This window comes from Crocuta crocuta, unplaced genomic scaffold (genome assembly GCF_008692635.1).
Source record: "Crocuta crocuta isolate KB4526 unplaced genomic scaffold, BGI_CrCroc_1.0 scaffold102, whole genome shotgun sequence".
NCBI classification, from domain to species: Eukaryota; Metazoa; Chordata; class Mammalia; order Carnivora; family Hyaenidae; genus Crocuta; species Crocuta crocuta.
This window is the reverse complement of record NW_027530019.1, coordinates 4034729-4050231: the sequence shown is the minus strand read 5'-3', so window position 1 is coordinate 4050231 and position 15503 is coordinate 4034729. Positions and strand designations below refer to the sequence as shown.

Here is a 15503-nt window from a genome sequence, read left to right as displayed (position 1 = left end):
GAGTGGAGGACATCAGGGGCGCCTGGGTGGCTCAGTTAGTTAAGCCTCTGACTTTGGCTCAGGTCACAATCTCCCGGTTCATGGGTTTGAGCCCCACATCAGGCTCTGTGCAGACAGCCAGCTCAGAGCCTGGAGCCTGTTTCAGATTCTGTCTCTCTCTCTCTCTCTCTCTCTCTTTCTCTCTGTCTCTCTCAGAAATAAATAAAAAACATTTGAAAATTAAAAAAAAAAGAGTGGAGGACATCAGACCCTTAACAAAGAGAAAAAAAAAACAATCAGATATCAAGAACACAATAAATGAAATTAAAAATAACACTAGATGGAATAAATAGCAGGCTAGATGAAGTAGAAGAATGAGTTAATGACCTGGAAGACAGAGTAATAGAAAGTAACCAAGCTTAGCAAAAGTGAGGAAAGAAAATTACATAAAATGAGAGTAGTCATAGGGAATTCTGACTCCATCAAGTGTAATAGCATCCACAGTATAGGGACCCCAGAAAAAGAAGAAACAAGTGAAGCAGAAAATGTATTTGAAGCAATAATAGCTGAAAACTTCCTTAATCTAGGGAAGGACACAGATATCCAGATCCAGGAGGCACAAAGATTCCCCCCAAAAATTCAATGCAAGGAGGTCTACCCAAGACACATGGTAATTAAAATGGCAAAAAGCTGCTGCCGGGTGCNAAGCTGTGATAAAATAAATTTTTGAATCAGCAAGAGAAAAGAAACTGCTACATACAAGTGAAACCCCATAAGGCTATAAGCAGAGTTTTCAGCAGAAACATCGAATGTCTCATACCACTCTCTTCCAGACTTGCAAAGTGCTGAAAGGGAAAAATCTAAGGCCAAGACTAATCTTCTAGCAAGGCTTATCATTCGTAAGAGAAGGAGAGATAAAGAGTTTTTCCACCCAAAAACTGAACGAGTTTATGACCACTAAACCTGCCCTGCAAGAAATATTAAAGGGGAAACTCTGAGTGGAAAAAAAGACCATAAGTGAGAATATGAAAAGTAAAAAACACAAAAGCATTAAAAGTAAGTATTTCTGTAAATCAGTCAAATGATTCATAAAATAGAAGGATGCAAAATAGGACAACTTATACCTAAAGCGTAGCAGGGGAGAGGAGTAAAGAATGGGATTAAATTTAAGTGACTATCAATTTAATATAGACTGCTGTACGCAGAAGACATTATATACAAACCTAATGGTAAACATGAATAAAAAACCAGTAATATGTATGGGAAAAAAAAAAGAAAGAAAGAAAAGAATCCAGGTATATCATTGAGGAAAGCCAACAAACATGAAAGAGACCGAGAAAGGATTAGAGCACATCTATAGAAACTACCACAAACCAAGTAATAAAATGGCAATAAATATGTATCTATCAATAACTACTTTGAATGTAAACTGAATGCTCCAGTTAAAAAAATAAAAATACAAAAAAACAAAAAGAAGATCCATCCATATGCTGCCTACGAGAGACCTATTTCAGATAAAAGAGACCTGCAGATTGGAAGTGAAGGGATAGGGAAACATTTATTATGTAAATGGATGCCAAAAGGTAACAATACTTATTGGACATATTAGACCTAAAGACTGTAACAAGAGACAAAGTATACTATATAATAATAAAGGGGACAATCCATCAAGAAGATATAATAATTATACACAGTTATGCACCAAACACAGAAACACCCAAATACATAAAATGGTTAGTAATAAACATAAAGGAACTAATTGATAATTGATAATATAATAGTAGGGGATTTTAGTAACCCACTTACATCAATGAGCAGATCTAAACAGAAAATTAACAGGAAAACAATGGCTTTGAATGATACAGTGAACCAGATGGATTTATCAGATACATGAGAACATTCCGTCCTCAAAGAGCAGAATGCACACTCTTTTCAAGTGCACATCGAACATTCTCCACAATAGATCACATATGAGGCCACAAAACAAGCCTCAACAAATTCAAGAAGACTGAAGTCATACCATACATCTTTTCTTTTTTTTTTTTTTATAAATAGTTTATTGTCAAGTTGGTTTCCAACAGCACACAGTGCTCATCCCAACAAGGGCCCTCCTCCATGCCCACCATACATCTTTTCTGACCACAATGCTATGACCACAAGAAAAAACTCTGTAAAAACCACAAATAACATGGATGTTATTTAACATGTTACTAAATAATGAGGGGGTCAAGCATGAAATTAAAAAACAAAACACTACGTGGAAACAAATGAAATTGAAAACACAATAGTCCCAAATCTTTGGGATGCAACAAATGTGTTTTTAATTTTTTTTAATGTTTTATTTACTTCTGAGACAGAGGGACCGAGCATAAGCAGGGGAGGGCCAGAGAGAAAGAGAGAGACACAGATCCAAATCAGGCTCCAGGCCCTGAAGTGTCAACAGAGAGCCCGATGTGTAGCTTGAACTCACGAACCGTGAGATCATGACCTGAGCCGAAGTCAGATGCTCAACCGACTGAGCCATCCAGGCGCCCCACAAAAGTGGTTTTAAGAAGCGAGTTTATAGCAATATAGGTCTGCCTCAAGAAGCAGGAAAAATGTAATGATCTAAGCTTAACACTTAATGGAGCTAAAAACCGAACAAACAAAACCCCAAACCAGCAGAAGGAAGAAATAATAAAGATTAGAGCAGAAATAAAATGATATAGAAACTGAAAAATTAATAGAACAGATCAATGAAACCAGGAGCTGATTCTTTGAAAAGATGAATAAGACTGATAAACCTCTAGCAAGACTCATTCTAAAAAAAAACAAAAAAACCCACCACCAATCCAAATAAAGAAACTAATGCAAGAGGAGAAATGACATCATAGAAATACAAACAATTGTAACAATGTTATGAAAAGCTGTATGTCAACAAACTAGACAGCTTAGAAGAAATGGATAAATATCTAGAAACAAATAACCTACCAAAACTAAAGCAAGAAGAAATAGAAAATTAACACACCAATCACCAGCAATGAAATTCAAACAGTAATCAAAACCTCCCCCAAAACAAAAGTTCAGGACCTGATGGCTTCACAGATTAATTCTACCAAACATATATAAACAAGAGTTAATACCATTCTTCTCTAACTATTCCTAAAAAATTCAAGAGGAAGGAAAATTTCCAAATTTATTCTGAGATCAGTATCATCTTGATACCAAAACCAGATAAAGATACCACAAAAAAAGAGAACTACAGCCCAGTATATCTCACAAATACAGATGCAAAATCCTCAAAAAATATTTTGAAACCAAATCCAACAGTATACTTAAAAAAATCATATATCACAATCGAGTGGTATTTAATAGTGAGATGCAAGGGTGGTTCAATATTGGCAAATCAATGTTATACATATCAATAAAAGAAATGGTTAAAACCACATGATCATTTCAATAGGTGTAGAAAAAGCATTTGACAAAATACAACATTCATTCATGATAAAAACTCTCTGCAGAGTAGGTCTAGAGGGAACACATCTCAAAATAATAATGACCATTATATGAAAACCTACAGCCAACATCATAACTCAATGAGGAAAATCTGAGAGCTTTTTCCCCTAAGGTCAGGACAAGACAAGGATGTCCATTCTTACCATTTTTATTCAACATAGTACTGCAAGCTCTAGCCCCAGCAATTAGACAACATAAATAAATAAAAGGCATCCAAACTTGCAAGGAAGAAGTAGATGACATGATACTATATGTAGACTCCACAAAAGAAACTACTACAACTGATAAAAAATTCAGTGAAATCGCAGAATATGAAAATCAAGATACAGAAGTCTGTTGTATTCGTATACACTAATAATGAGGCAGCAGAAAGTGAAATTAAGAAAAAAATTCAATTTACAATTGCACCAAAACAATAAAATATCTAGGAACAAACAATTAAAGAGGTAAAAGACCTGTACTCTGAACACTATAAAACACTAATGAAAGAAAATGAAGATGACACATAGAAATGTAAAGACATTGTATGTTCATGGATTGGAAAAACAAATATTGTTAAAATGAATATACAATTGAAAGCAATCTACAGATTTAATGCAATCCCTATCAAAACAGCATTTTTCACAGAACCAGAACAAACAATCCTACAATTTGTAGAGAACCCAAAAGATCTCAAATATCCAAAGCAATCTTGAAAAAGAAAGAAACCTGGAAATATCAAGTCATATTACAAGAATTCCAGATTTCAAGTTATGTTACAAAGCAGTAGGATTCAAAACAGTATGGTACAGTCATAAAAATAGACAATTGATCAATGGAATAGCACAGAAAACCCCAAAATCAACCCACAGTTATATGATCAATTAATTGACAAGGAAGGAAGGAATGTTCAGTAGGAAACAGTCTCTTCAACAGCTGGGAAAACTGGACAGCCACATGCAAAAGAATGAAACTTGACCATTTTCTTTCACTATACACAAAAATAAACTCAAAATGGATTAAAGACCGAAATGTGAGACCTGAAACCATAAAAATCCTTGAAGAGAGCATAGGCAGTAATGTTGCTGACATCGGCTGTCACAACAAAGTTTCTGCACAGGAAGGAAACTATCAACAAAACTAGCATGCAGTGTACTGAATGGGAGAAGGGAGTTGCAAATATCATTTCTGATAAAGGGTTGGTATACAAAATACATTAGTAACATATACAACTTAATAGCATAAAACAAATAATCCAATTAAAAAATGGGCAGAAGACATGAAGAGACATTTGTTCCAGACAAGACACACAGATGGCCAACAGACACATTAAAAGATGCTCAACATCACTAATCATCAGGGAAATACAAATCAAAACTACAATGAGGTATTACCTCACACCTGGCAGAATGACTAAAATAAAAACCTAAGAAATAAGTGTTAATGAGGACGTAAGGAAAAGGAAGCCTGCTGCACTGCTGGTAGGAATGCAAACTGGTGTAGCACTGTGGAAAACAGTACCAAGGTTCCCCAAAAACAAAAAAATAGAACTACTGTATGATCTAGAATTCCACTACTGGTTATTTATCCAAAGAAAATGAAAACACTAATTCAAAAAGGTATCTGCACCCCTATGTTTAAAGTAGCATTATTTATAACAGCCAAGATATGGAAACAGCTCAAGCATCGATCCATAGATCATTGGATAAAGAAGATGTGGTATGGATATGATATATATATGATATATATATTATATATAAAATATATATAAATTCACACACCCACACACACAGCCATAAAAAAGAACGAAATGTTGCCATTTGGAGTAACATGGATGAATCTGGAGTGTTTAATTCTAAGTGAACTAAATCAGTCAGAGAAAGACAAATATCACCTGATTTCACTCCTGTGGAATGTAAGAAAAAAACAAAAAATAAGGAAAACAAAACACACGGCTCTTAATTGTAGAAAACAACCTGATGGCTGCCAGCAGGGAGAATGGTGGGGGTTGGGTAAAATAGGTGATGGGGATTAAGAATATACTTATCATGATGAGCACTGAGAAATGCATAGAATTGTTGAATCCCTATATTGTATACCTAAAATTAATGTAACACTATGTTAATTATACTTGAATAAAAAATGGTAAAAAAAAAAANGACTTTGATATAATTAATTCCTCCAGGACTTTTTTCTTATAATAAATTAATAATAAAAATATTTTCTATACTATAACATTATTATAATTTTTTAATTAAGAAACATAGTGGACACTTGCAGTGGAAGCAAGGAAAGGGGGGTTCTGTACCATGCAATAAATATTTGCTCATAGAATTCAAAATTATTATATTGCAATATTAATATTAGATTAGTCTACCTTGTAAGCACTGTAATCAAGTTAATATTAGTGGAGAAAAATTAATAATGTATACTTGAGGGGTGCCTGGGTGGCTCAGTCAGTTAAGCATCTGACTTTGGGTCAGGTCATGATCTCGCGGTTTGTGAGTTCAAGCCCCGCTTTGGGCTCTGTGCCGACAGCTCGGAGCCTGGAGCCTACTTCGGATTCTGTGTCTCCCTCTCTCTCTGCCCCTTCCCCCCGGCCTCAGAAAATAAATAAATATTGAAAATTTTTAAGAAAAGAAGGATCATTTTTTTTTAAAGTTCGTAGGTTTGGTTCTGAGATGTTAAACAGGTTAAAAAGTGAGACTGACATTTTATAATGTATTAATGCAACAAGCTAAATAGGCAAATTAGACGTCTGTGTATCAAAGGAACCTGGGGAAGCATAATGGGCTCTGCTGGGAGCTCTTTCATGTGCTCTGGACCCAGAGGCTGGAGCCTGCTCCAGGTTCAAGGTAAAATCAGAGTGTATACTAAAACCTGTTAACACCGTGATCCAGATGAGAAACCCAGACAATGGCTTGGTGCGTGGGGATGGCTGACGTTGTGGGAAGCTCTGGATGATTTGGTCTGAATTATACTCCATGCTTCTCTTCCCGCAGGGAATCCTCAGTGACAGCTGACTTAGAGCCAAAGGGAACCCCTAGAGTTTCCCCGAGGACCAGATGGCACAGGCAGTGACTATGTGACTATCCTGTACCAATTGTCTGGGAGCTTTGGCTATACAGCGGCTCATGAATATCCAACACAAAGCTACTGAAACTAACTTCTGCTGCTCCCACAGCCCAAGCTGAGAATGCCCCCAGATTTGAAATAGCCCATGAGTGAAGGGAAAGCAAGCAGGCAGTGGACAGGACATTTTATTCTTTAGTTATTCTACTGTTCTAAGTCCAGGCTCTATACTTTGATTTAGAAAGAAGAATATTAGAAGTGAGGGAAAGATAAGAGGAGGCATTCAAGGGGTACCTGGGTGGCTCAGTCGGTTAAGCCATCATCTCACCATTTGGGAGTTCGAGTCCCACGTCAGGCTCTGTGCTGACAGCTCAGAGCCTGGAGCCTACTTCGGATTCTGCGTCTCCCTCTCTCTCTGCCCATCCCCCCCACCCCCACTCACTCTTTCACTCTCTCTCTCTCAATAACAAATGTTTAAAAAAATGAAAAAGAGTAGGCATTTAAGTGGATAATTCTACAGTTTTGTTTAAAAGTATGTTATTTTTAAATAATTTCAGCATTTTACTCACCACTACCGCACAGAGGTTATATTTAGGGTGTTTCCGAAAAACTGGACAAATATAAGGAGTGAGGTCCAAGTTTGTGAGCGGGTAATGAATATCTGTTCTCAGTTTCCTTTTCATTGTACCCAGAATGTCAAATCTGGAAAGAGAATAATATAGAGTAAGTTTGTAAACCAGTCATTAGTGAAGCCTACATATCTTGGTAAATTCCAATTAAACATAATTTCTTGGAAAGATAATTGGGCACAGACCTGTACACAATTTTTTTCCTCATCTGTGTGTATTTATAATCTCCACATTTCTAAGTGTCACCAGAACTGAGACTGGTTGGGCCAGGGGGTGAGACATTACAGAATCAATCAGTGAGAGGAGACAGGGACAAAGCCATGTTTAACATCAGGGAGTAAAATCACATTGAATGACTCAGCTCTTCCTTATCTTGATTTTATTTAGCACATGTTGTCTTGGCAGTTTCCTTTTTCCAGCTCTGAGGGTTTTTTAATGGTTATTTATTTTTTAGAAAGAGAGGCTGTGAGCTGGGGGAGGGGTGGCAGAAACAGAGAGAGAGAGGCCCAGAATCCTGTTGGGCCGGCTGAGAGGTGGGGCAGAGACGCCACAGAATGGCAGACCTTCTTAAGATGGCTGACCTTCCCACCACTACATCGGTGACTGTTACTACACTGGCGGGAAACAGAAATTTAAACCTTCCAATCTTGGGACTTTCCAGTCAAAAGACTGCCCCTGTTATCTGAAGCCCCACTAACAGTCCATAAAACCCCACCACCACCCAGCCAGGGCGCAACTTTCCTGACTCCCTTTCTTGAGTCACGGAACCTCGCCCGAGGGTGCATACAATAAAACTCCTTCTGCGGAGCCTTTTGCCTTGGAGTCTTTTTTCACTCAAAAACCTTACATTTGGTGCCGAAACCCGGGAGGAGACTGAGCTCCCACTTCGGTGAGGAAGCTCTCTCCTCTCCATATCCGGACCGGGGACTGCCTCTCCAAGCGCTATTCTCAAGACTGCGGTGAGTGTCCCTAGCCCCCAGCCCTCTCCGTCCGGGGTGCCCTGTCCTAACCGCGGCCGCGTCAGGGCAACCTCCCTCCGGCTACCAGGTAGCCTCCGAAGCTCCAAAGAATCGGGAGACGTCCTTTCTGCGGCAGCTACCCGTCTCTTCTCTGATCTGCAGTCCAGCACACGGATGAGAGGACGCTTTCTTCCGTGATCTGAACTGGTGGGTGGGGCGGCTATGGGAACTTCCCAGTCCCAAATTGATCCAAAAACGCCCTTGGGTCGTCTTCTGGCCAATCTCAAAACCTTAGAGTTGGACCAGGACCTGCGCAGGCGGCGCCTTCTACATTACTGTACTGTTGCCTGGCCTCAGTATCAATTGGACAACCAGTCACAATGGCCTCCTGGAGGCACTTTTGACTACCAAATTCTCACGGACCTTGATAATCTCTGTAGACGCCAAGGCAAATGGTCTGAGGTTCCTTACGTCCAAGCCTTTTGGACCCTGCGCTCTCGTCCTTCACTCTGCTCCCGCTGCTCTACGTCTCAGGTTCTTCTGGCTCGCACCCCCGCCCCCCTCCGGCCCTCTCACCTACACTCCCTAAAGGTCCAGAACCCTCTATACTCTTCCCCCTTTCCGAACCTCCCAAAAACTTGTCTGGCCCTCCTGTGAGGGCCCCTCTTTTGCTCCCGCCTCCGCCATACCGCGCTCCCATCCCCCAGCCTCCCGTACCTCTCGCTCAACAACCCTCTGACCCGACTCCAACCTCCGCCCTACCTACCCCCATGGCTCCTGGAGCTCATCAGCCGCAGATCGCGGTAGAACCTGCCCCCCAGGGGGTCCCCCACTCATCCCCTCCTATCTCCGCCCGCACCCGGTCCCACGACCCCTCTCCAGACCTGGTCTGCCCGCTGCGAGAGGTCGCGGGGGCCGAGGGTGTTGTTCGGGTCCACGTGCCCTTCTCCCTCCAAGACCTTTCCCAAATAGAGAAGCGCCTGGGTTCCTTTTCCGCCAACCCAGATAACTTCATCAGAGAGTTTCCATACCTGGCCCGGGTCTATGACCTAACCTGGCACGACCTCCACGTCGTCCAGACCACCACTCCCACTGCTGAGGAGAGGGAACGCATTCAGGCTGCTGCCCGAGAACACGCTGACCAGGTCCGTCTCACCGACGCCACCCTGCCTGTTGGCGCGCAGGCGGCCCCAGCCATAGAACCCGGACGGGACTACCAGAACGGGCAAGATGGCCGCCGGCGCCGCGGCCGCGTGGCTGAATGCCTCATTGCCGGTATGCGCGCAGCCTCTAACAAGGCAGTCAATTATGATAAAATCAGAGAAATCATGCAGGCTCCTGACGAAAACCCGGCTGTTTCTCAACCGATTAATCGAGGCTCTAGCTCTATATACTCGCCTCAATCCGGCCTCGCTGGCCGGGGCGACTGTCCTGGCTACCCACTTTATCTCCCAGTCGGCGCCAGACATTCGAAAAAAACTAAAAAAAGCGGAGGAGGGACCACAGACACCCATCTCCGACCTAGTGAAAATGGCCTTTAAAGTTTTTAACTTCCGGGAGGAGGCAGCTGAGCTGAAACGACAGGCCAGACTCCAGCAAAAGGTCCAGCTATAAACTGCTCTGGTGGCAGCCCTGCGGCCGGCCGGCTCCTGGAGCCAACATAAAAGGGGAACCAACCACACCCCTCCGGGGGCCTGTTTCAAATGCGGAGCCGAGGGACACTGGGCCCGTCAATGTCCCAATCCAAAAGAGCCCACCCGACCCTGTCCCCAGTGCCGACTGATGGACACTGGAAATCCGCCTTCCCAAGCCTCGGGGGATCCTCAGCGCCTCCACGTGGGGGAAACACCGAGACAGTAAGTCCTGCTCTCCAGCTACTTGGATTAGAGGAGGGCTGACGGGGCCCAGACTCGGACACCCCTCTCACCCAGGCCGAGCCCAGGGTCATGCTCCAGGTAGCGGGTAAGTCCATCTCCTTTCTGCTGGACACGGGGGCTACCTATTCAGTTTTGCCTTCCTACTCAGGACTAACCCAATCCTCACCGGTCACCGTTATGGGACTCGATGGGACCTCCTCCTCACCTAGGGTGGCCCCTCCCCTCCCCTGCAGCCTGGATGGGTTTCCCTTCTCACACTCCTTCTTAGTGATCCCCTCTTGTCCGGTGCCCCTACTGGGAAGGGACATCCTCCACAAACTACAGGCTACCATCCGGCTTTCACCCTCTCCCTCAATTTCGGAATGTCTCATCCTACCCCTACTCTCCACCCCATCCCTCCCGTCCCCAAAATGCCTCCCTGCAGTGGACCCAAGAGTGTGGGACACCTCTAAACCGGTCGTTGTGTCTCACCGTTCTCCTGTAAAGATACAGTTAAGGGACAGACCACAGTTCCTCTCCCGGGCACATTTTCCTATTTCCTTAACCCATTGGAGGGGCCTTAAGCCTATCATAGACCGCCTAAAACAGCAGGGACTCCTCATCCCCATTAGCTCCCCCTACAACACGCCTATCTTGCCTGTCCGCAAGCCGTCAGGGGCCTACCGATTAGTCCAGGACCTGCAGCTCATTAACGAAGCCGTAGTCCCACTCCACCCCGCCGTCCCTAACCCTTATACCCTACTATCCCACGTCCCACCCAGAACCTCCCACTTCACGGTGCTGGATTTAAAGGATGCCTTTTTTACCATCCCTTTACATCCCGGCTCCTACTACCTCTTTGCCTTCACCTGGGAGGACCCCGATACCAATGTCTCAGGACAACTGACATGGACCGTCCTTCCTCAGGGGTTCCGGGATAGCCCCCAAATCTTTGGCCAGGCCCTGGCTACCGACTTACAGCAGTGCGTCCTTAAGGCCAGCACCATCCTCCAATATGTAGATGATCTCCTCCTCTGTAGCCCGTCCCTTTCTCTATCTCAAGAGGACACAACCACCTTACTCAACTTTTTAGGAGCCAAAGGGTATCGAGTTACACCCTCCAAAGCACAACTGTGTACCCCCTCAGTCACCTATTTAGGAATTTCCTTGACCCCTACATCCAAATCCCTCACTGGGGACCGCATCCGCCTCCTCCAGGAACTTCAGTCCCCTCAGAACACAGAGGAAATTCTCTCCTTCTTGGGATTAGTGGGCTTCTTCAGACACTGGATCCCCAATTTTGCCATTCTGGCCCGGTCCCTATATCGGGCGGCAAAGGAGACACCCCAAGGACCCTTAACCGACCCCACCTCCGTCCGACATCTGTTCTCTAAACTACGGGACTGCCTCACCACTGGACCAGTTCTGGCATTGCTGGACCCCTCTAAACCCTTTCACCTCTTTACTGATGAACGCTCTGGTTCAGCTACTGGCCTCCTAACCCAATCGGTGGGGCCCACCCATAGAGCAGTAGCCTACCTATCCAAACAACTAGACACCGCTGCCCAAGGCTGGCAGCCTTGCCTCAGGGCACTGGCAGCGGCCGCCACTCTTACCAAGGAGTCCCTTAAACTCATCTTAGGAAACTCTCTCACAGTCTACTCTCCCCATCAGCTCGCAGATCTGGTCAGTGACCGATCTCTGGCTCAACTCACCCCTTCGTGTCTCCAACTATACCATCTGCTGTTCATCGAGAATCCCCTGGTCTCCCTCTCTACCTCTCCTCGCCTAAACCCCGCCACTCTACTGCCTGTGCCCTCGTCCAACCCTGAGCCCTCCCATTCCTGCCTGCAGCTTCTGGAGGAACTAACCCCCTCCCTCCCAGGACTCTCTGACCAGCCATTATCCAACCCTGACCAAATCCTCTTTGTAGATGGGAGCTCCCTCCTAACCCCAGACGGCCAAAGGTGCGCCGCTTACGCCGTGGTCACTTCAGACTCAGTAACAGAGGCGGCCCCTCTCCCTATTGGAACCACTTCTCAAAAGGCCGAACTAATAGCCCTTACCCGAGCCCTCCACTTATCAAAGGGGCAACGGGTTACAATATACACAGACTCTACGTACGCCTATCTCATCACTCACACCCACTCCATCCTTTGGCAGGAACGGGGATTCCTAACCACTAAAGGAACTCCCATAATCAACGGGCCACTTATCGCCAAACTACTCGAGGCCCTCAAACTCCCTGCTGAGGTAGCAATAGTCCACTGCCACAGACATCAGACCTCCAAAGATCCTGTCTCTTTGGGAAACAACAAGGCCGACTCAATGGCCAGACAAATGGCCTTAAACACTTGCCTGGCCCCGATTCTTTTCCTCAATACCCCTCACAGCCCCTCATAGTCTAAACAAGAAGTACAAACCCTCCAAAGCTTGGGAGGAAAAACAGGAGACAAAGGATGGATCTATGTTCAGGACAAAATCGCCCTTCTGGGCAATCTGGCCTGCACACTAATAGCTGAAATTCACCAGTCCCTCCACATTGGCCCAAAGGCTCTCTTCCAGTTCCTTCAACCCCTCTTTCATCACCCCTCTCTCTCTAAGGTTATAGAGACAGTACACAGATCCTGCAAAACCTGTGCAACTGTCAACACACAGGGTGAGATACGTAGGCCAGGACCCAACCACCAACTCCGTGGACACCAACCCGGGGAGGATTGGCAGCTAGACTTTACCCACGTGCCCCGCCACAAATCCTTTCAGTACCTACTAACTATGGTAGACACATTTACAGGCTGGATTGAAGCATTTCCCACTGCCTGGGAGACAGCAGATGTAGTGGCCACTCTCCTCATCGAACACATCATTCCACGATTTGGACTGCTCCGAACTCTGTAGTCAGACAACAGACCTTCCTTCATTTCCAACATCACTCACCAGGTGGCAGAAACCCTTAACATCACCTGGAAACTCCACATCCCTTACCATCGCCAGTCATTGGGTAAGGTAGAAAAGGCAAACGGGCTGCTGAGGGCCCAACTCACTAAACTTTAGAAACTCGCCTCTCGTGGCCCAATTTACTACCCCTTGCCCTCAATCGACTCAGGGCGAGTCCCCGTGGGCCCTCGGGATTAAGTCCTTTCGAACTTCTATATGGGTAGCCATTTCTCCTAACTCACAACCTCCCGGCCTCCCCTCCACCCCTCCTTTCATACCTGCCCTACCTGACCCTCCTCCAGGCCCTTTTACATGCTGACGCGGTCATACCAGCCCCAGACACCCATGGTGAAGGGGAGGCCACCACCCAAACCTTACTCCCTGGAGACCAGGTCCTCCTTAGGGACTTACAACCAGGTTCTCTCCAGCCACGGTGGTCTGGATCCCACACCGTCATCCTCACCACCTCAACTGCAGCAAAATTGCTGGGGCATCAGCCCTGGGTACACATCAATAACCTTAAGCGGGCGCCAAAATCAGATGATTGGACCTCCCAGATGGTGGGCCCAACCCAACTTCGGCTGGTACGTACTCCTAATCCTGGTTCTTCTACACCCCCTGGTCTGGGCAACTGAATGTAACCGGTGTATGCATGGCAGTGGACAAAGAAGGTATTTCCAATCCTATACCTATATGCCCAAAATATGCTACGAAGGAAAAACCCCAATCACTTGTACCTCCACTCATGCCCCAGGAAAAACCTTTTGGGCCTCTGAACTTAATGCCCAGAGGACAACAAAATCTCCCTGCAACCAATACCCCAAGACAGGAACCGTCTGCTGGACTTACCTAGCCCAAATAGGACTCTCTGACGGGGGAGGAGTCCAAGACCAAGCTAAACACCATCAGACCAAACAAATGCTCCAAAACCTACATACCCAACGACAGGCCCAGACCACCCCTACTTACAGGGGACTCAACCTCGATACCCTACAAAATTTTCTCCCCACTGACCAACTGACCAATACTCTAATAAACTCCAGTTACAACCTCTGGCAGAACCTGACTGGCGACCGCGACTGTTGGGTCTGTTTCCCTTTCTCTACCATTACCAATATCATCGGAATCCCCATCCCAACAACGTGGCGCCTACCCAATATCACTACTACTAACCAAACGGTCCACACGGGGGCCCTGGGAAAACCAATACCTATCTATAACCTCTCCTCAACCCAGGACATTCTCACCTTCAACGCCTCATCTGCCAGCTCCTCCCTCCCCTACTGTACCCCTCCTGGAATATTTCTCTCATGTCCCGAGGGGATCTACCGCTGCCTAACTGCCAGTGATTCCCTAAACTGCATCTTTATTCTCCTATCCCCTTCAACCAACATCTATTCCCATACTCAGCTCCTGTCTCTCTTATTCCCAACACACCGAGCCAAACGAGCGGTTTTCGTTCCCCTTCTCATTGGGGCAGGCCTAGCCACTGGCATCGCCACCGGGGTGGCAGGCCTCGGAACTTCCATAAATTTTTATTACAAACTCTCCCAGGCCCTCAATGAGGACATGGAACGAATCGCCGATTCCCTCACTGCTCTACAGACCCAGATTACTAGTCTTGCAGCCATAGCCCTACAAAACAGACGGGCTTTAGACCTCCTGACGGCTGAAAAAGGGGGAACCTGCCTCTATCTGAAGGAGGAGTGTTGCTACTACGTTAACCAATCAGGCATAGTCACATCCAAAGTTCGTGAACTCAGGGACCGAATCCAGGCGAGGCGCCAGGACTCCCACATATGGGGTCTAGACCCCCATGCCTGGGTAACCTGGCTCCTGCCCCTGGCGGGACCCCTATGCTTAATCCTGCTATCAATCTCGGTTGCCCCCTGTCTTATTAGGTATCTGTGGGAGCGACTCCAGGAAATGTCCCGAGTCTCAGTAAATCAACTCCTCCTGCAGCCCTACTCTCGCCTGCCCACCTCCGACTACCCCTATAACGACGCCCACCCGTCAGCAGGAAGTAGCCGGAACTGAATCGACGCCCCTTCCATCTGTATTTAAAACAAAAGGTCGGAATGTTGGGCTGGCTGAGAGGTGGGGCAGAGATGCCACAGAATGGCAGACCTTCTTAAGATGGCTGACCTTCCCACCACTACATCGGTGACTGTTACTACACTGGCGGGAAACAGAAATTTAAACCTTCCAATCCTGGACTTTGCAGTCAAGAGACTGCCCCTGTTATCTGAACCCCCACTAACAGTCTATAAAACCCCACCACCACCCAACCAGGGCGCAACTTCCCTGACTCCCTTTCTTGAGTCACGGAACCTCGCCCAAGGGTGCATACAGTAAAACTCCTTCTGTGGAACCTTTTGCCTTGGAGTCTTTTTTCACTCAAAAACCTTACAAATCCGAAGCCGGCTCCATGCTCCAAGTTGTCAGCACACAGCCCAACCTGGGGCTTGAACCCATGACCATGAGATCATGACTTGAGCTGAAGTCAGACACTTAAATGACGGAGTGTCCCAGGTACCCCTCCAGCTCTGAGGGTGGTGGTTTTCTTTTTTTTAATGTTTTAGAGAGAGACAGGATGT

At 45.7% G+C, this 15503-nt stretch overlaps 2 protein-coding genes across 7 annotated transcripts in view; one reads left to right on the top strand and one right to left on the bottom strand.

Moving 5' to 3' along the window:
- The window catches only part of USP50 (ubiquitin specific peptidase 50), a 30944-nt gene that overhangs the window by 6988 nt on the left and 8453 nt on the right, over positions 1-15503 (bottom strand). For all 3 annotated transcript variants that reach the window (XR_013335208.1, XM_077764420.1, XM_077764421.1), the window contains exon 6: positions 7095-7227. Coding sequence is in view for 2 of the 3 variants with exons in the window: in XM_077764420.1 (XP_077620546.1) it covers positions 7095-7227 (133 nt within the window). In the remaining variant the exon portion in view is untranslated. The remainder of the gene's footprint in view (positions 1-7094; positions 7228-15503) is intronic.
- On the top strand, positions 8008-15277 carry LOC144231844 (syncytin-1-like). Of its 4 annotated transcripts, none has more exons than XM_077764418.1 (3): positions 8008-8113; positions 9887-10075; positions 12764-15277. In XM_077764418.1, exon 3 carries the CDS (start codon positions 13219-13221, stop codon positions 14941-14943), a length of 1725 nt encoding a protein of 574 aa, XP_077620544.1. In that variant the 5' UTR covers positions 8008-8113; positions 9887-10075; positions 12764-13218; the 3' UTR covers positions 14944-15277. The 4 variants fall into 4 exon arrangements, with proteins under 4 accessions (XP_077620544.1, XP_077620542.1, XP_077620543.1 ...); XM_077764417.1 differs by lacking the exon at positions 8008-8113 and adding an exon at positions 9145-9388; XM_077764416.1 differs by lacking the exon at positions 9887-10075.

What these genes read in the sequence shown, in the direction of transcription:
- LOC144231844 (XM_077764416.1), top strand. Translation starts at nt 13,219, where the DNA reads ATGCTGACGCGGTCATACCAGCCCCAGACACCCATGGTGAAGGGGAGG.